A 20,198-nucleotide genomic window follows, 5' to 3' on the forward strand; every position below is an offset into this window, starting at 1 on the left:
AAACAAATGTTTCTGATTAATCCATGTGTAAATTCTATAAATGCATGTTACGAGAACACTACAAATTTCTTTTACGTGGAGATTTGGCTTGATTTCTGAAATAGTACAGAAGTAAGATGAAAGACAGAAGTTAGCAGCACCATAGTGTTGAGGTGAGATGTCAGAGGCAGGCCGGCAAACATTCAAATCCAAACAGGGGACTTTCCTATTTTAATTATTGAAGAGACTTTAGACTGTATTTAAAATATTATTTTTAGAAGTTGCAGTTACTGTAAAAAATTACAGTTACTGTAAAATAGATCAATTTTTGTGTTCAAAAACCATGCTGAGTGATTGTAGAGAAAATATGTTTCTCTCTGTTAATGTTAGAAGGAACTGTTACAGATCACCGTTGAGGATAGTGATGCAAGTCCTGTTGCAACACCATGAACTTGTGTTGCAGGTGAAGTGTAGATAATTTCACGTCAGAATTCTCTACTGGCAATGCTTATGTAGCAGTTCAGTTATTTGGGATTTTTATGAAACATTGTAAGAGAAATTTTCAAGCACTTCAACAAAGGAAATAAATCTTGTAGCTTGTCACAATTAACATGGCATGTATAGTCATGGTGAAAGACACATTTCCAGCCACGTTGGCTGTAATGACAGAAAGCACAATCAGGATCTTAAAAATTTTCCTGAACTAATTCAATAACTTTACCTTGATATCATAGAATGATTAATTTGTTTCTTCTTTCCCTGTGCCATGACATCCATTGTTTTAGAACAACAATATTTGAGGTTCAATCAAGAATGTTGGAAATATTTTATTTTACATCCAGCATCCTCTTACATTAGGGTCTATACTTAGCATTCTTCTTCAGTAGATCCAGTGAAACATTTCACCCCAAGGTCTATCCCCTTGTTTCCCACATCCTAAATGAAATTTATTTCAGTGTAGTATTTGGACAGCCAAAATGAAGTATCAATCAAAGTAAATCAGAAGTAACTTCGATGTCAAAGCTTCAAATTAATGGCTAATATTAGAACGGTCATAATCTTTTATAACTATTAAGCTTTGGTACAGCAATCCCTTATTGTACATAAACAAAAGCAATACAATAAACAATAAAACTAAAGTTGATTTCTTTTTTGTAGTACTTACTTGAATATAGCTCTTAGTGTCTGTCTTTTCCTAGCACATTCTAATGAGGAGAAGTGTCAATTTTCTACCTGTGCCTTTAATTCCCTTGTTAATAGAATGTTTGCTTTCCAGCATCCCTCGGAAAAACCTCGGTGGAATCTTTTCTTCATCAACCATGTAGAAGACAATGTTCACTGAAATTCTCCAACAAAAAGGCTGAACTTAAGAACTTAGTAAATAGTTGGATTGAAAGATCAGCTGGCACGCGATAACAAACTTTTCTACTTCACTTCACAAATATCCAGCTTAATTTTAAGGTTACACATTTGTTGTACCTCTTATTAATTCCCAAAATGATAATCTCAGCTAACAATACTTCACTGTTAAGTATTGTCTTTGGAGTATAAGTTTGCAGGGTTAGGAATACTAGAACGACCAATGGTAAATCAGCTGATTCAGCACAATAAATATGGCTTCAATTAGCTGTTCTAATCGTATTCAAATGTGATTTAAAATGACTTGTGTTAGCACAACTGTCAACTGGACTTCTGTTAGGAACTATTTGTACGGACAGGAGGTTAGGGCTGTACACTTGCTGTGACAGTGTTTTTCATGACCTATTAGAAGTGATGATGTTGTTTTGTTTTGGATGTAATAAAAAGAAGGGAAACAAAATAATTAGTTGTTTACTTGCGGGGCCACAATAGATCATCAGACATTTGAGGACCACAGCTGAACATGTGGGATACAACCATGAAAATAGTTTAAACTACTCTCCCAATAAAATGAATTTGTTGGAACAATACATAATGGTTGCACCACCTGTTTGCATTTCTAAGACATGGTTAGAAGAGGAAAACTTTCTTTAATACGTACCTAAAGGATGTTTAAACTTGCTTGTGCAAACTCACATACATACAGCACATCCAGAGTTGTGGAAAACACATCAGTCACACAAAAAGCATTAGAAAGTTATAAGGTTCAGTTGTACTTCAAGGGTTACTTCATAGAATACTGGCTGTGTGTTAGCAGGATGTGCGAGATTCAAAGCAAGCTGTATACATTAGTGAAAGAGATTGAGAAAAATATACAATAATCAAATGGCATGTCTAAACGTTCATAGTACAAAGTTACCACAGGTAGGTTTCTTCATTCAAGATTGCAGCAGATAAAATCCACAGGAAAAATGTTCACATTGTAAAAACCAAAAAAAAAGAAATTACGCTGGGTACAAAACAGTTCAGTTAAAAAACACTTTTTCAAACAAAATAAAATATTTTTAGGTATTAAAAACCTATGGATGTGCAATTATTCTACACGGTAATACTGACGTCTGCAGATAGTTCATTCTGTTTCCACACCCAACATGGGTTAACTAGACTAGGGCATTTAGCGAACGAATGCTGAAGGAAAAAGAAACAAAAAATAAGCTAAGAAAGCTCTCCCAAAACTGTTAACTACAATAACTGTAATCCAGCTGGATTTTCTGTATCAAAAGTCCAGCTTTACTGGATATATTGTGTACACTATTTGGTGTAACGTATTTCTTGCTTAAGGCAGTGGTTCCACAGGGAAGTCAGTGCAATTGGAGTGCACAGTCCATAGACATTCAGCTCAATTTATCAAATGCTTCTCAGCTATTCCAGGCCTACCGCATTATTCCCATTCAGTCTTAGCGGTTAGTGCTGTGTGGTCAGTGCTTGAATATGAAGACATTAAGCACATCCCTGGATTCAATTCTGGCACAGAAAGAACAAATTGCTGGAACATTTCCATAACGTCCTTTCACGAACTGCACATTTTTATCAAGCCTGCATCCAAGTCAATTTCTGAACTCAGTCAGTGTTTCAGTCATTCAAAAGACATTAAGTTCGCAGGGACCTGTGGAGGTAACATTGCAAGTTATTAGATAAAACAATTACCTCACCTAAGGAATTAAAATCTTTATTTTTCATCAGAACTATAAATTTGCAATTTTGTTAGTGCTCAAGGACATATTCCATTCTAAACAAGCTGTCCAATATTTTAACTTCTACTGAGAATGCTTGAACAATCACGATCAAAAATATTTAAAATCTCAGCATTTATATACAGATTACACTGCTTTCTGGTATTTAACAAACAGAAATATAAGAAATAGAGATAACGAAGTGTGAAGCTGGTTGAACACAGCAGGCCAGCAGCAGCTTAGGTGCACAAAAGCTGACGTTTCGGGCCTAGACCCTTATTGGCACATTTTCTTATATTTTTTCCTAAAGTGCACTTGGAAAAACAAATTGTGGTTGTTAATCTCTCATTTTGATTCCCAAAAACTGATATTTGACAATTAACAGCAAGATATCTAGTCATGTTGCTGTAAAGTATTATGAACTGGTTAATGACTCCAACTTTAAGAATTATAATTAAAATATGGCGGCCCTGCTTCATATTTGAATTCTACTATAGGGTAGTAGGAACAAGGTACATAGCAATAAGAGTACATCTTTCAGCCTTCTAACTTGGTCCACCATTCAGTAAAATCATGGTTGATGTGGTCATGGCCTTAACTCCACTTTCCCCCAATTAGTCCTGACTGCTTTGTTTATCAAAAACATACCTAATTCAGCCTTGAGTAACTTCAATGACCCAGTACCACTGCTTTCTGGTAAAGAGAATTGCACAGATTCAGCACTCTCAGAGAACAATCTAATTCATGAAAGAGAGACACCACTTAATTTTCAAATGTGTAGCCAAGTTTGTGCCATCCCCATTAGAGGAAACAGCCTCCAGGTAATGCCATATCAAGTTCCCTAGGAGCCCACGTTTCAATAAGATACCTCCATTTCTTCTACACTCCAATGGGTAAAGGCCTAATCTGTGCAACTTTTCTTCATTGGTAATAACTTCATTGCAGGAATAAGTCAAATAAATCTTCTCTAACTATTTTTAATACAATTCTGTCTTTTTTTCCAGATAAGGAGACCAGAACAGTACTCAAGATATGATATCAATAAGACCCTGACAGCTGCAGTAAAACTTCACTATTTCACATCCCAAACCCCTTGCAATAAATTACAGCATTCCATTTATCTTCTTAAACAATTATTGTATCAGCATACTGATTTTTTTGGTTCATGCACCAGGACTCTCAGATTCGTTCACACCATCAAGTTCCACAAATTCTCCTTTCAGACAGTAAACTGCTTTTCTATTCTACCAAACTGGACTACCCTACATTTTGGCTAATTATAATTCGTCTACTAATTTTTTTGTCCACTCACTTAATTCACCTATACCTCTTTGCAGGCTCTTTGGCACCTCTTGACACACAGCTTTCCTACATACTTGATGTCATTACTAAATCTAGCCATCATACATTTGGTCCTTTCATCCATGTCAATATTAAGATTGTAAATAATTGAGGCCCGAGCTTAGTGGTATTCCTTGCAAAGAGCTTGCTGATAAAGATTCATTCATCTCTCCTCTCTGTCGCCAATCAACCCATTATCCATGGTACTGCGCCACTTCATACACCAATAAGTATTGCCTGAAAAGGATCAGAGATTAAAGTAGACACTTGGAGAGACCTGGGCTTTTCCATTGTGAATCCTATATTGAAGTTTCACTGGAGATAGATATAAAAATAAAGCCTTTGCTTGAGGTTGTACTCAGACCAACAGAAAGATAACTTTCCAAGAATTGTGACAGGTACTGTATATTTCATGCAATCACAGGGATTTTATTTTGTTTTCATAAAGTAGTACAGCATTACAAGATTGATTTTTATTTTAACGATCACTGAACAGAAGACTATATGCGTTTTCAAATAAGGCAGCCTTCCGCATTGGGATACAATGGATTGAACCCAGAGTGTAAGTCACTCCCGGATTGAACAATTGCCTTTCGTGGATACTCAGGCTGTTGTGTGTGGCAGCTTCCTTTGCAGATGGCAAAGACAACAGTGAGAGCATCCATGTTTTGTTTGCTCGTAGCTCATGTGTGCTTTCCTCTTGCCTGCAGTTACTGTTTCCATTTCAGTCCAAACAGCCTCAAAATCAGTACGCCTCATCTCTTTTCCAATACAAAGTGGGTGAACAGTTACAGATGGTGGCATGCAGATCCTTTCATTTGACACCACATACTGTCCTTTGGTATTGTTGTCTGTAAAAACTTCATCAAGGACGTCAAGGATATTGATATATTATGGTCCCAGCTGATGGTACTACTGGACCAGTCAGATTTCAGAAAGAAATCTGGTGTGAGAGATCATTTGTTTATTTTCTTTTTGTTCAGTTGTTAACATAGTGGCTGAACACTGAGGGATTCTCTCAAGAGGCTTCAGATTGTCTTTATCAGAAGACAGTTTATTACATAAAATAAGAAATTATTTTAAAAAAGGAAGATAATTAGGTGATATCATAACAGCAAAGTAAATTTTTGACCTATTTCTTGAAAGAGACCTAAGTCCAAAGAAATTGCATCCCATCTCAACTCTTTATGCTTTGATTCCTGGCAATATCTTTGCCGTGGACAGTGGACAATCCAAAGGTATTTTCCAGATCTGTTGACGTTAATTTCTCAATCTGAGATTTTTATTTCTCAGTGTTCATAACTTTCAGGTTTCCAATCAACTCTCCTGGTTTCACAGACTAGTGACCTTCTCCTCGTACTGTCCTGAATCCTTCTAGCATAGAAACTAAAGTCACTTCTAACCTCAATCCTGCTGTTTTTGGAACAGATTTAGTAAAACATTGCTCATCCTAGATTCTTCTGAACAGAAAAAAAAACCTAATGACATACATGTTTACTCTACCTGTCATAAACACATCATCAGCATCTTTTTGAAACAGTCCAGTCTTCTGCTTTGAACTAAGGTTAGACTTAAATGACTGTTCCAGAGAGAGGCAATCACCTTGTTTCTATGTGAAAAAATAAAACCCCTCAGTGAAGTAACTAACACTGAAGAAGGGTCTAGACCCGAAACGTCAGCTTTCCTGCTCTTCTGATGCTGCTTGGCCTGTTGTATTCATCCAGCTCTACACCTTGCTATCTCAGATTCTCTAGTATCTGCAGTTCCTACTATCTCTAAAATAACACAATCTGTGTTGAGCTAATCTTTTGTTGATAACATTTACACAGGTCTTTTAAAAAAAAATGAAGTGATGTTCTGAATTGTAAGCTTACCTATCTTTCTTATTAAACGGCTTCACAAATAACAGGAAATTTCAGCAAATGTATTCAGGGTTAAATGCCAATTATATTACAAATCATTGACTATCCCTTATAAATACACATTATATATTGTGTTTACTGGAGTCTTGCTCAGCGCTTCCACCATTTAAAATGTCTATTTAAACTGTACTGGGGCTCTTCCAACACCAACATATCTTTGGTCAAACACTCTAACTGCACTGGGATCTGACCATGGTGACAGCCAACTAAAGCATAGCTTGCTTAAGGTCCCACCCATTTGAAAAAAAAATTAATAACTTGTATCTACATGGCATTTTTAATGTAGTAACATATCCAGAGGCAATTTATAAGAGTTTTATTGAGCAAAATTTCATACCAAATATGTAAGAAGATATTAGATCAGGATTTAAAGCTTAATCAAAAAGGAATTACTTAAGTAATGTTTTCAAGGAAGAGAAAGGTGGAGTTGCAATTTATTAGTTCAGCCAGGGAATTTTCACAATAGAGCCTAGGCATAGGCAGCTGAACACTCCATTAGTCTTTCTAATGACTGAATTCAAGGAATTCCCAACCTAATGCAAGGCAGTATGTGGGATTTTTGTAATAGAAACACTAGTTCAGCAAATTTTTCAGTGTTTTATACGTACATGGTATTTATCTACTACCCATTTTCCTGAGTTCGTAACATTGACAAATGGTGACTAGATGTGAAAGATGAGGGACAGAAGGCAAGATCCATGGATGGAAAATTGAAGTAATGATGTAGAAAGCCAGAAAATGCAGTATAATTTCTGAAATTTGACTCATTAGAAATGACCATGGACTTGTGAAAGGAATTCTGATCACAGGATGCAAAGATTCCGCAGAAGTGGTCCAAAATGAATTAAGAGGGTGAACACAGGTCATACTTTAATTAGAATAAGAACATTAGAGCATGCCAAGAAACCTACTTTGAAGAAAGATGCTTCTACTGATAAATTTAAAGCTAAGATAATAAAGGATGCTAAATAAAAAGAATTGGAAAGCCGTATATAATTTGTTACATGCACTAAGATGTCAAATGGAGACAACAAACCGTATCACACAGATGATAGGCAAAGAAAATGCGCCTCCAGACAATATGAACAAGGCTAAACCAGATCAGTGGCTCAGGTTTTAAAGAGGATCAATGCTCAACATATTACAGTCAATTTCCCTCTGGCAGGAAACATAGCCAAAAGATTTTCATAGATCTTTTGGGAATGTAAACAGATCAATATAAAAGTCGCCTTTTTGCAAATCAAGTGATTTTTGAAGCCACTTAAGGATGTGAGTAACATAAAAAGGAAACTACATAAATTAAACATGAATATGTATGGGTTAAATGATGTTTCAAGAAGCAATATTTCTCATTTAGATCCTTCCTGTTGAAAGTAGAATGTATTCACTAAATCATAGACCCAGCTATTTACTATTGGTAGCACAAGGAGAAGCTAATAGCCACCTTTATGATATACAATGATGATTTCCCTTGCAGAAAGAGGATCTTGCAGCTAAGGTAGACATAGACAGGGTTGAGCAGTTTGATTGGTTAGTCTGACTGGTTGCATTCCCAGACTAGGCCTGATGCCAGTTATGATATATGATATGGCAAAAGATGCAACAGTAGAAGAGGTTTTGAGAATAAATAACGCACTGAAAATGTCAAAATCAGAGAAACGTGTATGCAAATTTCTAGCCTTGGGTGATCCACAAGATATGAAGTTAGTCATCTTGGGTGATACACCACTTGACAGTCTTCCAGATGGATCCTGTAGTATGGCAGTGTTTATCATTTTCTTGGTCGGAAAGAATAATAAATGCTGTCCATCAGTCTGAGAAGCCAACAAAATTACAAGGGCAATTTAGAAAATCTTTGCTGATGAAACATCAGTACGAATGGAAACAACAATGGGGGCTGAACTCGTAATATTAAAATAATAATTTATATTAATATTATAAGTTTATAATAATAACACAAGGGGCAAACTGAGAAAATGTTGCTCATAGGACGTTGGATCGACATTGATTCTTTTAGGGACAATGTTCATTTGACAAAATAATGTTGCATAGACAAGATAGAAAATTGACCTTGCCAGTGTCAAGGAAATGTTGGAAAAATGACATTTCTAAAACAAAATGGATTGATATAAGTCATCAATTTCCAGATTGCTTTCCAAAGAGAAATGCCTTCTTTAAATTATGAGATGTCCTCAAAGAGGAATGTCTTGTCTCACAGGAAGATGGAAAATTAATTGTTTGTTTGGGTCGCTTTCTAATTGAGCATGTTATAAATAACTTGCTTGAAAGAAATATGGGTATAAGGTAATGGACATGAAAAAATCATGTATAATATGAAGACAGAAAATGTTGCAGAAACTCAACAGGTCTGGCAACATCTGTGGAGCAACAGAGTTCACTTGATGAGTGCTATGGTTCTTCTTTTGAAAATCATACTGTCCTTTTTTCTTTTTACGGATTATTTTTAAGGATTTTTATATAAACCTCTTTGGATATGCTTTGACCTCTCTGGTCATCACTACCTGCAGTATGACTTGATTTTGGACCTTCTGAACCAGAGGAAAAGATACCACCACTGTGCCACTAGATCCTTGTTTGTAAGGTTTAATTGTATTATAGTATATACATTATTTAACACATGTAAATATATACATTAAAAACAGGTGCATCTGTTAATTCAGCATGTAATTAAGGTTAGAAGAAAAACAGATGATGGCTGTTAACTGACATCTCATCTGGACCGTGCAATATTATAAACTTCAGAACTTTAGCTGTTCACAAATTGAAAGAAGCAATAATTATGCCTGGGATAAACTGTTAAAATACAAGTTTATGGTTATACATGAATTAAAAGCAACCAGCCATGCCTAAAAAAAGGAATCGAGGCTACATAAACAAAACTGTTTTGATATTTGCTTGATAACTGGCTGCTTATGCTACAAGGACAAATGATTGTCCGGCAGAAAAATTTAAGGATCTAATCACAGGAACGCTGTGTCTTCAAACAAACAAGCCAATGCCAAATGCAACAAGGAACAAAGATGTTACTTCTGATGAGAAGGCAAGTTGCAGACTCAAGGGCTCCAGAGGATCAATATTTTGGATGAAAGAATCTAAAAGATCAATAACAATGTCACCTCTAAGCTTTAAAGGATGAAAAAACTGTATAAGAATCCAACTTAAGAACACTTCTTCAGCAGAACTCTGAAGAACAATACTGCACAAGGATCAAACTTCGGACATCAGAGACAGGCATGGTTGGTTGGAATCGTAACTAAATTTCACTAATGATTGGGTAATATTCAAGTTGAGTTAAGGCTTAACATGCTAACTTGAGGGATATTTTGGTTGCTACATGTAATAAAGTTTCAGTCCTTGAATGTCTGTGAGATTTCATAATAAATAGCGAATTAAAGGCAGCTTGTGGTGATTTAACCACAACAATAGAAAATGGGAGAATAATTGGGACTGGTGCAGTAAATTAATTATCTGCACAAAGAAAATTTGTGTCTCAATTTATGTTCAACCAACCTGTTTCAATTCTATTAATAAACAGATGTGAAAAAATACATCTGTCAGTGAGTTATTGAATTTCTTAACTATTTTGCCCCAATAGGACATAAAAGTTTTGAAATCCACTTGAAAACTAATGCAGCCATGTCAACTAACATTTCCTTTCTTGAAATCAAATTTAAGCAAAGTTGTTTAATCAAAGAAAGAGGTTTATTCTGTGTGGTGGACTTCAAAATATTGTTGGGCAAAAATTTGTTCATACAGGAGCTCTTGTTTTTGAGGAACACACTTGGCTTGTGTGAGGCAATTCCTTGGTGCTCATTAAACACTACCATGAGAAACCACCCAGTGTGTTGGGGAAGTTTATGTATAACTGCAGTTGTAACTTACAAATGTAATAGATTACTCAATCTGTATTTTTTTCTGCGCTAAATGGAAAGTTATTGTATCCATATAACTGATGCTTCATTGTTTTTTCAAATTTAAATGGATCAGTGAAGACAGTGTTATGACTTCTTGAACTTAATATATCCAAGATTGTTCAGTACTGCTTCAACCTTAAATCAGAAGACATCTGGTGTTTGAGCACTGAGTCAACCAGTTAATTCACATAATAGCCTGGAATGTCCAACATCTGACGGGAATGGCAGTTTTCCACTGAAGGAACAGATCACATGAAACTAAAGGATCACAGAAAAGATATTTGGCTTGTGAAAGGCTGCAGTGAGAAGAAGATAAAGATTAGATTCCCTACAGTGTGGAAACAGGGCCTTTGGCCCAACAAGTCAACACTGCCCCTTGAAGCATCCCATCCAGACCCATCCCCCTATAACCCACATACCCCTGAACACTACAGGGAATTTTTAGCATGGCCAATCCACCTAACCTGCACGTCTTTGGACTGTGGGAGGAAACCGGAGTACCCGGTGGAAACCCATGCAGGTACGGGGAGAATGTGCAAACTCCACACAGACAGTTGCCCGAGGCTGGAATCGAACCCAGGTCCCTGGTACTGTGAGGCCACAGTGCTAACCACTGAGCCACTGTGCCGCCCCAAAAATGGGATATTCAAAGATTGTTTTGCTGTAGGTCTATTTTTTCAAATGTCTCATCATAAACTTGGCACTCCATATACTGCCAAAGTGAATCACAACTAAATGACAAATGCTTTCACTTTAATGTGTCAAAGGTTCTGAATAGAGATCCTGGAAGCCTTAATGTCAAAATAAACTGTGGTAGCAAATGCCACTGTCTATTTCAGCCAGTAAATGAATGCTACCTTGTATGGAACAGATTCCAAGTAAATGAAAACCACAGCAGGCTTCAAAAGGCAGGCAAATCCCTGTTTCTCTTGGTCAAGCACGCAGTTTTCAGTTCCCTTATTTTCGTCAGTACAGTGAGGGGCTGGGGTGGGGTGGGGGGAGGTGGAGTTGGGGTGGTGGTGCATGTAGTGGAAAATTGGATATATAAATCTCAAGATTTCATAGCTTTCTTTTTGGGAGCAATATGTTTTTTGGCTGTTCTTACCGACAGCAAAACAATCTTTGAATATCCCATTTTTGAAGCCCTGTTTTTGCCACCTGCTGATGTAAAGCCGAATCCTAAATATACATTTGATCTAGAGAAGAGTTTTTTTATGGGGACACTAATGATAACATAAAGACAAAGGCAAGAACCAATAACTTCCAATATCAATTCTGGCATTAATTTAAATTTGTGGAATCACAGAAATTTTACTGGAATAGGACACCAAAAGGAAAAACAAAATTTCAAAGAAATAGTCTCCAAAAACTCCAGATCAATTGCTGCTCAGCTAATTTCAAGGGGAAGGAAAATCGGAGAAAGTGTGTTGTGGGTTGATGATCAGAATTTCACTCAGACCATGATGATCAAAATGACTCCCTATACACTGAACTAGAGTATCCAATGGAGTTCCATGTGTTTCCTACTGTCTTCCTTACATTTACGGTGTCTTTGTAATTTTATATTCTAAACATCAAAGCCCCTTTCAAGTCTGAAGAGCCATTATGGCATGCTACATTGGAACACCTAGCTATATCTTTTTGATGCTGGAGAGAATGAATTGCCACATTATGAAAGCCTCCTTCAAAAAGTGAATAGGTCACCTTCACTTGTACCTCTAATAATTTAGTAAGTCTACATTTTTCCTCCAGTCTGCTGATCTGAGCTGCTGCACTGAAGCAAAGCTTTGTAAAACTCAATCTACTGATCCAAAAAATTGCTAATAATATTTAGTCCATCAGCAATGCTTCCATGATTTTAAAACAGATATAGCCTAAGAATTTTAGTGCTCCAACCAGTGGAGAGTTTTCCCCCGATGCTCACTGATTTCAGTTTTGTTAGGATTATACAGCCAATCTATAAAAACAACATTTTCTTGGGGCACTGTCCAACGTTAACTTGACAGTATTCTACATATAGAAGAACTGTTAAACAGATTAAGCAAATCCAGGTCTAGTTCAATTTTGCAACTGATTGTTACCTGTCAACATTAACATTCTAAAGCATCTCATTTTCCATGCTTTTAATATGTAGAGAGAAACCAACTTATTTAAGATAATAAAATGTGAGGCTGGATGAACACAGCAGGCCCAGCAGCATCTCAGGAGCACAAAAGCTGACGTTTCGGGCCTAGACCCTTCATCAGAGAGGGGGATGGGGAGAGGGAACTGGAATAAATAGGGAGAGAGGGGGAGGCGGACCGAAGTTGGAGAGTAAAGAAGATAGGTGGAGAGAGAAAAGGTGGGGAGGTAGGGAGGGGATAGGTCAGTCCAGAGAAGACGGACAGGTCAAGGAGGTGGGATGAGGTTAGTAGGTGGATGGGGGTGCGGCTTGGGGTGGGAGACATTAACCGCCTCAACCACTCCACCCCTCTCACCCACTCCAACCTCTCCCCCGCAGAACGGGCAGCCCTCTGCTCCCTCCGCTCCAACCCCAACCTCACCATCAAACCCGCAGACAAGGGCGGCGCAGTGGTAGTATGGCGCACTGACCTCTACATCGCCGAGGCCAGACGCCAACTCTCCGACACCACCTCCTACCGCCCCCTCGATCATGACCCCACACCCGAGCACCAAACCATCATCTCCAACACCATTCACGACCTCATCACCTCAGGGGACCTCCCACCCACAGCCTCCAACCTCATTGTTCCCCAACCCCGCACGGCCCGTTTCTATCTCCTTCACAAATTCCACAAACCTGCCTGCCCTGGTTGACCCATCGTCTCAGCCTGCTCCTGCCCCACCAAACTCATCTCCACCTATCTGGACTCCATTTTCTCCCCTTTGGTCCAGGAACTCCCCACCTACGTCCGTGACACCACCCACACCCTCCACCTCCTTCAGGACTTCCAATACCCTGGCCCCCAACACCTCATATTCACCATGGACGTCCAGTCCCTATACACCTGCATTCCGCATGCAGATGGCCTCAAGGCCCTCCGCTTCTTCCTGTCCCGCAGGCCCGACCAGTCCCCCTCCACCGACACTCTCATCCGCCTAGCTGAACTCGTCCTCACCCTCAACAACTTTTCTTTTGACTCCTCCCACTTCCTACAGACTAAGGGGGTGGCCATGGGCACCCGCATGGGCCCCAGTTATGCCTGCCTCTTTGTAGGTTACGTGGAACAGTCCCTCTTCCGCACCTACACAGGCCCAAAACCCCACCTCTTCCTCCGGTACATTGATGACTGTATCGGCGCCGCCTCTTGCTCCCCAGAGGAGCTCGAACAGTTCATCCACTTCACCAACACCTTCCACCCCAACCTTCAGTTCACCTGGGCCATCTCCAGCACATCCTTCATCTTCCTGGACCTCTCAGTCTCCATCTCAGGCAACCAGCTTGTAACTGATGTCCATTTCAAGCCCACCAACTCCCACAGCTACCTAGAATACCCCTCCTGCAAAAATTCCATCCCCTATTCCCAATTCCTCCGCCTCCGCCGCATCTGCTCCCACGATAAGACATTCCACTCCCGCACATCCCAGATGTCCAAGTTCTTCAAGGACCACAACTTTCCCCCCACAGTGATCGAGAACGCCCTTGACCGCGTCTCCCGTATTTCCCGCAACACATCCCTCACACCCCGCCCCCGCCACAACCGCCCTAGGAGGATACCCCTCATTCTCACACACCACCCCACCAACCTCCGGATACAACGCATCATCCTCCGACACTTTCGCCATTTACAATCCGACCCCACCACCCAAGACATTTTTCCATCCCCAACCCTGTCTGCTTTCCGGAGAGACCACTCTCTCCGTGACTCCCTTGTTCGCTCCACACTGCCCTCCAACCCCACCACACCCGGCACCTTCCCCTGCAACCGCAGGAAATGCTACACTTGCCCCCACACCTCCTCCTTCACCCCTATCCCAGGCCCCAAGATGACATTCCACATTAAGCAGAGGTTCACCTGCACATCTGCCAATGTGGTATACTGCATCCACTGTACCCGGTGTGGCTTCCTCTACATTGGGGAAACCAAGCGGAGGCTTGGAGACCGCTTTGCAGAACACCTCCGCTCAGTTCGCAACAAACAACTGCACCTTCCAGTCGCAAACCATTTCCACTCCCCCTCCCATTCTTTAGATGACATGTCCATCATGGGCCTCCTGCAGTGCCACAATGATGCCACCCGAAGGTTGCAGGAACAGCAGCTCATATTCCGCCTGGGAACCCTGCAGCCTAATGGTATCAATGTGGACTTCACCAGTTTCAAAATCTCCCCTTCCCCTACTGCATCCCTAAACCAGCCCAGTTTGTCCCCTCCCCCCACTGCACCACACAACCAGCCCAGCTCTTCCCCTCCACCCACTGCATCCCAAAACCAGTCCAACCTGTCTCTGCCTCCCTAACCGGTTCTTCCTCTCACCCATCCCTTCCTCCCACCCCAAGCCGCACCCCTATCCACCTACTAACCTCATCCCACCTCCTTGACCTGTCCGTCTTCCCTGGACTGACCTATCCCCTCCCTACCTCCCCACCTATACTCTCTCCACCTATCTTCTTTACTCTCCATCTTCGGTCCCGCCTCCCCCTCTCTCCCTATTTATTCCAGTTCCCTCTCCCCATCCCCCTCTCTGATGAAGGGTCTAGGCCCGAAACGTCAGCTTTTGTGCTCCTGAGATGCTGCTGGGCCTGCTGTGTTCATCCAGCCTCACATTTTATTATCTTGGATTCTCCAGCATCTGCAGTTCCCATTATCTCTGATACTATTTTAACCAACTTATTTAGACCTTTTCATGATCTCAGGGTATCAAAACGCTTTATAGAGTAACTGCTGCATTGGAGGAAATGCAGCAGTCAACTTACTCACAACTAAGTCCCACAATCTAATAAAATGTGAGGCTGGATGAACTATCTCTAAGTCCCACAATCTAGTGGTCGCGGGTTTGGAAGGTGCTGTCTAAGGATCTTGGATGAATTTCTGCTATGCATCTTGTAGATAGTACACCATTGCTAATGAATGTCAGTGGCAGAGGGTGTTGATGCTTGAGGATGTGGGGCCAATCAAACAGGCTGCTTTATCCTGGATGACATCAAGCTTCTTTTCTCAGTGTTGTTGGAGCTGCACTCATCCAGGCAAGTGAGGAGGATTCCAACACACTCCTGACTTGTGATGTGTCCATGGTGGGCAGACTTTTGGGATTCAGGAAGTGACAGTTATTCACTGCAGTATTCACAGCTCTCACCTGTTCTTGTAGCCATTGTCTTTATGTGGCAAGTCTAATTTAGTTTCTGGTCAATAGTAACCCAAAGATGGTGACAGTGGGGGCTTCAGTGGTGGTAACACCGTTGAATGTCAAAGGGTGGCGATTACATTGTCTCTTATTGGAGATAGTCATTGCTTGGCATTTGTGTGGCATGAATGTTAAAAAACATGCCCAAACATGGACATGGTTCAGATCCTAGCCGAACTCGTCCTCACCCTCAACAACTTCTCTTTCGATTCCTCCCACTCCCTACAGACAAAGGGGGTGGCCATAGGTACCCGCATGGGCCCAAGCTATGCCTGCCTCTTTGTAGGTTACGTGGAACAGTCCCTCTTCCGCACCTACACAGGCCCCAAACCCCACCTCTTCCTCCGTTACATTGATGACTGTATCGGCGCCGCCTCTTGCTCCCCAGAGGAGCTCGAACAGTTCATCCACTTCACCAACACTTTCCACCCCAACCTCAAGTTCACCTGGGCCATCTCCAACACATCCCTCACCTACGTCGACTTCTCAGTCTCCATCTCAGGTAACCAGCTAGAAACTGATGTCCATTTCAAGCCCACCGACTCCCACAGCTACCTAGAATACACCTCCTCCCACCCACCCTCCTGCAAAAATTCCATTCCCCATTCCCAATTCCTCCGCCTCTGCCGCATCTGCTCCCAGGATGAGGCATTCCACTCCCGCACATCCCAGATGTCCGCGTTCTTCAACGACCGCAACTTACCCCCCGCAGTGGTCGAGAAGGCCCTTGGCCACGTCTCCCGCATTTCCCGCAACACATCCTTCACACCCCGCCCCTGCCACAACCGTCCCAAGAATATCCCCCTCATTCTCACACACCACCCCATCAACCTCCGGATACAACCTATCATCCTCTGACACTTCCTCCATCTACAATTCGACCCCACCACCTAAGGCATTTTTCCATCCCCACCCTTGTCTGCCTTCCGGAGAGACCACTCTCTCCGTGACTCCCTTGTTCGCTCCACACTGCCCTCCAACCCCACCACACCCGGCACCTTCCCCTGCAACCGCAGGAAGTGCTACATTTGCGCCCAGACCTCGTCCCTCACCCCCATCCCAGGCCCCAAGATGACATTCCACATTAAGCAGAGGTTCACCTGCACATCTGCCAATGTGGTATACTGTATCCATTGTACCCGGTGTGGCTTCCTCTACATTGGGGAAACCAAGTGGAGGCTTGGGGACTGCTTTGCAGAACACCTCTGCTCGGTTTGCAATAAACAACTACACCTCCCAGTCCGAACCATTTTAACTCCCTCTCCCATTCTTTACATGACATGCCCATCATGGGCCTCCTGCAGTGCCACAATGATGCCACCCGAAGGTTGCAGGAACAGCAACTCATATTCCGCTTGGGAACCCTGCAGCCCAATGTTATCGATGTGGACTTCACCAGATTCAAAATGTCCCCTTCCCCCACTGCATCCCAAAACCAGCCCAGCCTGTCTCTGCCTCCCTAACCTGTTCTTCCTCTCACCCATCCCTTCCTCCCACCTCAAGCTGCACCTCCATTTCCTACCTACTAACCTCATCCCACCTCCATGACCTGTCCGTCTTCCCTGGACTGACCTATCCCCTCCCTACCTATACTCTCCTCTCCACCTATCTTCTTTTCTCTGCATCTTCGGTCCGCCTCCCCCACTCTCCCTATTTATTCCAGAACCTTCTCCCCATCCCCCTCTCTGAAGAAGAGTCTAGGCCCGAAACGTCAGCTTTTGTGCCCCTGAGATGCTGCTTGGCCTGCTGTGTTCATCCAGCTTCACACTTTATTATCTTGGATTCTCCAGCATCTGCAGTTCCCATTATCTCTGGTTCAGATCTTGTTACATTTGAACACGGACTGCTTTGTTATCTGAGGAGTCGCGAATGGTGCTGAACATTGTGCAATCATCAGCAAATCTCCCTACTTCTAACCTCATGATGGAGGCAAGGCAAAGCAGCTGAAGATGGCTGGGCCATGGACTCCTGCAGAGATGTCCTGGAGCTGAGATGAATGACCTCCAACAACCACAATTATTTTGCTGAGTCAGGTATGACTCCAACGAGTGGAGTGTTTGCCCCCAGTACCAATTGATTCCAGTTTTGCTCGGGCTCCTTGATGCCACAGTCAAATGCAGCCTTGATGTCAAAGGCAGTCACTCTCACTTCATCTCTGGAATTCAGCTCTTTTGTCGACATTTGACCCAAGGCTGTAACGAGGTCAAAAGTTGAGAGGTTCTGGTGGGACCAAAACTGGGCGTCACTTAGCAGTTTATTGGTGAGCTTCATGAAAATGTTGTGGACACATTCCATCACTTTACTGATGATTGAGAGTAAACTGATAGGGTGGCAAATAGTGGGATTGGATTTGTCCGGCTTTTTGTGTATAGCTCATACCTGGGCAATTTTCCACATTGTTGGGTAGAAGCCAGTGTTTTAACTACACTAGAACACCATAACTAGGGGAGCTGCAAGTTCTGGAGCACAACTCTTTAGTACTACCATTATCAGGAATGTTGTCACGGCCCATAGCCTTTGCCGTATCCAGCGCCTCCAACCTCTTCTTGATATCACGTGGAGTAAGCTGAACTGGCTGAAGACTGGTATCTTTAATGCTGGGGGCCACTGGATGAGGTTGAAATAGATCATTCACTTGGCATTTCTGGTTGAAGATAGCTGTGACTGCAGCAAGAAGACTCACTACACCTCCTACTACTCACTTCCTATTCAAAGGAAGAAATATTGGGATTCTCTTTTATGTTGACTGCCATCATATGATCATACTTTATTTTTGCCAGTCTTCATTTTATTTTCATGCTCCTTTTGAACCTATAAGAGGTGACTTGGTTCTCACTTGAATAATTCACCTGACATGCATCATACACCCTCCACTTAATGTTCACTCATAATCTCTATTTCTCCTGTCATCCAAGAAACCCTACTTATGATTCCCCAACTTTTTCCTTCTGTTGGTATATACAGTCATACAGGTCTATTGTACAGGAAAAGGGCCTTCAGACCATTGATGCCACACCAATTAAAAACAAGTACTTAACTATTCCAAATCCATGGTCCATTGCCTTACATGCCTTGCCATCTTGATACTTCTTAAATGTTGAGGTTTCTGCATCCACCACACTTACAGGCAGTGAATGCCAGATTCCCACCACCCTCTCCGTAAAACTGTTCTTCCTCACATCTCCTGTATGCCTTTTGCTCCTTACCCTAAATCTATGCCCCATGGTTATGAATGCCTTTGTCAAGAGGAAAAGTTCCTTCGTGTCAACCCCATCTATGCCTGCAATAATTTTATACATCTCAGTCAAGTCTCCTCTCAATCTCCTCTGTTCGAAGGAAACCTCCCAGTCTACTAATCTCCCTTCATTTCTGAAACTCTCCAACTTTGGCAACATCTTTCCTAGTGTACACCCAATGAATAAGTTACAACTTTCATCCATAGTAGTGGCCAACCATCTCACCTTATTTTGACATGCTGGTTCCCATCCCTCTGCTAATTCTGAATAAAAGCCTCCCCAGCCACACTAGAAAAATTCTCTGTGAGGACACTGGTGTCATCCCTGGTGAAGTGCAACCCATGTCTTTCGAATAGGTGCCTTCTGTCCTAAATCTGGTCCTAGTGTTTTAAGAATTTGCGGCTGTTCTTCCTGTACCTTGCTTTAAGCCACACATTGAATCTTCCCACCTTCCTATTTCTACTCTGGTTACTGCATGTGACTTAATTCAGAGTTATCCTGAGGCTACTGCCTTTGAGGACTTCCTTGTTTACTTTCTCCCTAGGTCATGAAACCTAGCCTTAAGGCCTCAATACTTGCCCTGTGTCATCAGTACCAACATGTATCACAACTTCTGGCTCACTTCCTTCCCCTGAATAAGTTTGTATGTGAACATGTGGAGGAAAAACAGGAACATGTGCTATTAGACATATGCTTCAAAGAAGACTTCCAATTTCAAACATGCCCACTCCCTCCATGTGTTATGCTCCTAGATATTGAGCATAAGCTATTCAAACAGACTAAAATAGCCTCCCTTTTGCACATTCCTTCCTGTTATATACTGCTTTCTCTTGTAAAGCATACAGCTAGAATGTATCATATCAATAGTGTGTGGGCTCACCTGCTAAATATGAAAATTAATGTTTGCAATGGCAACAATAAAATTTGATGTGCTAAGAGTAGGAAACCATGCAAAACTTGGTAGGAGATATCAAAGTTGAATATAAATCCTTAGTTATTTGATGAAATGAAATACTAGCTGGACATAAAATGGCAGACATCAGAGAGCACAGATGCCAGCCTGAGCAGTAAGTAGCCCTCTTGCTTTCAAGTTAGAAAGTCTTTGGAATCAAGTCCCACTCCAAGCTAACACTCCAATGCTGTCTGGAGGAAGTGTTGCACTAATGGAGGTGGATGAAAACTTAAACTGAGGCACTGTTAGCCCCATCAGGAGGCTGTCCTGCGGCACTATGTTGAAGAAAAGTACTAAGTTTCAACTGCCCCTGTACCTTCCTTTCTAACATTTGGCTAGTATTTATTCCTTAATAATCATCATCGCAAAAATAGATCATGTCATCATTATCACCTTGT

At 41.6% G+C, this 20,198-nt stretch overlaps 1 protein-coding gene across 5 annotated transcripts in view; it reads right to left on the bottom strand.

Moving 5' to 3' along the window:
• Window positions 1-793: 793 nt before the first annotated feature.
• ralgps2 (Ral GEF with PH domain and SH3 binding motif 2) overlaps window positions 794-20,198 on the bottom strand; it is a 397,302-nt gene continuing 377,897 nt past the window's right edge. For all 5 annotated transcript variants that reach the window (XM_059647739.1, XM_059647737.1, XM_059647738.1 and 2 more), the window contains one exon: window positions 794-3,004. In XM_059647739.1, coding sequence (XP_059503722.1) covers window positions 2,975-3,004 — 30 coding nt within the window. In that variant the 3' untranslated portion in view covers window positions 794-2,974. The remainder of the gene's footprint in view (window positions 3,005-20,198) is intronic.

The sequence above is a fragment of the Stegostoma tigrinum genome, chromosome 8 (genome assembly GCF_030684315.1).
Source record: "Stegostoma tigrinum isolate sSteTig4 chromosome 8, sSteTig4.hap1, whole genome shotgun sequence".
In the NCBI taxonomy this organism is placed as follows: domain Eukaryota; kingdom Metazoa; phylum Chordata; class Chondrichthyes; order Orectolobiformes; family Stegostomatidae; genus Stegostoma; species Stegostoma tigrinum.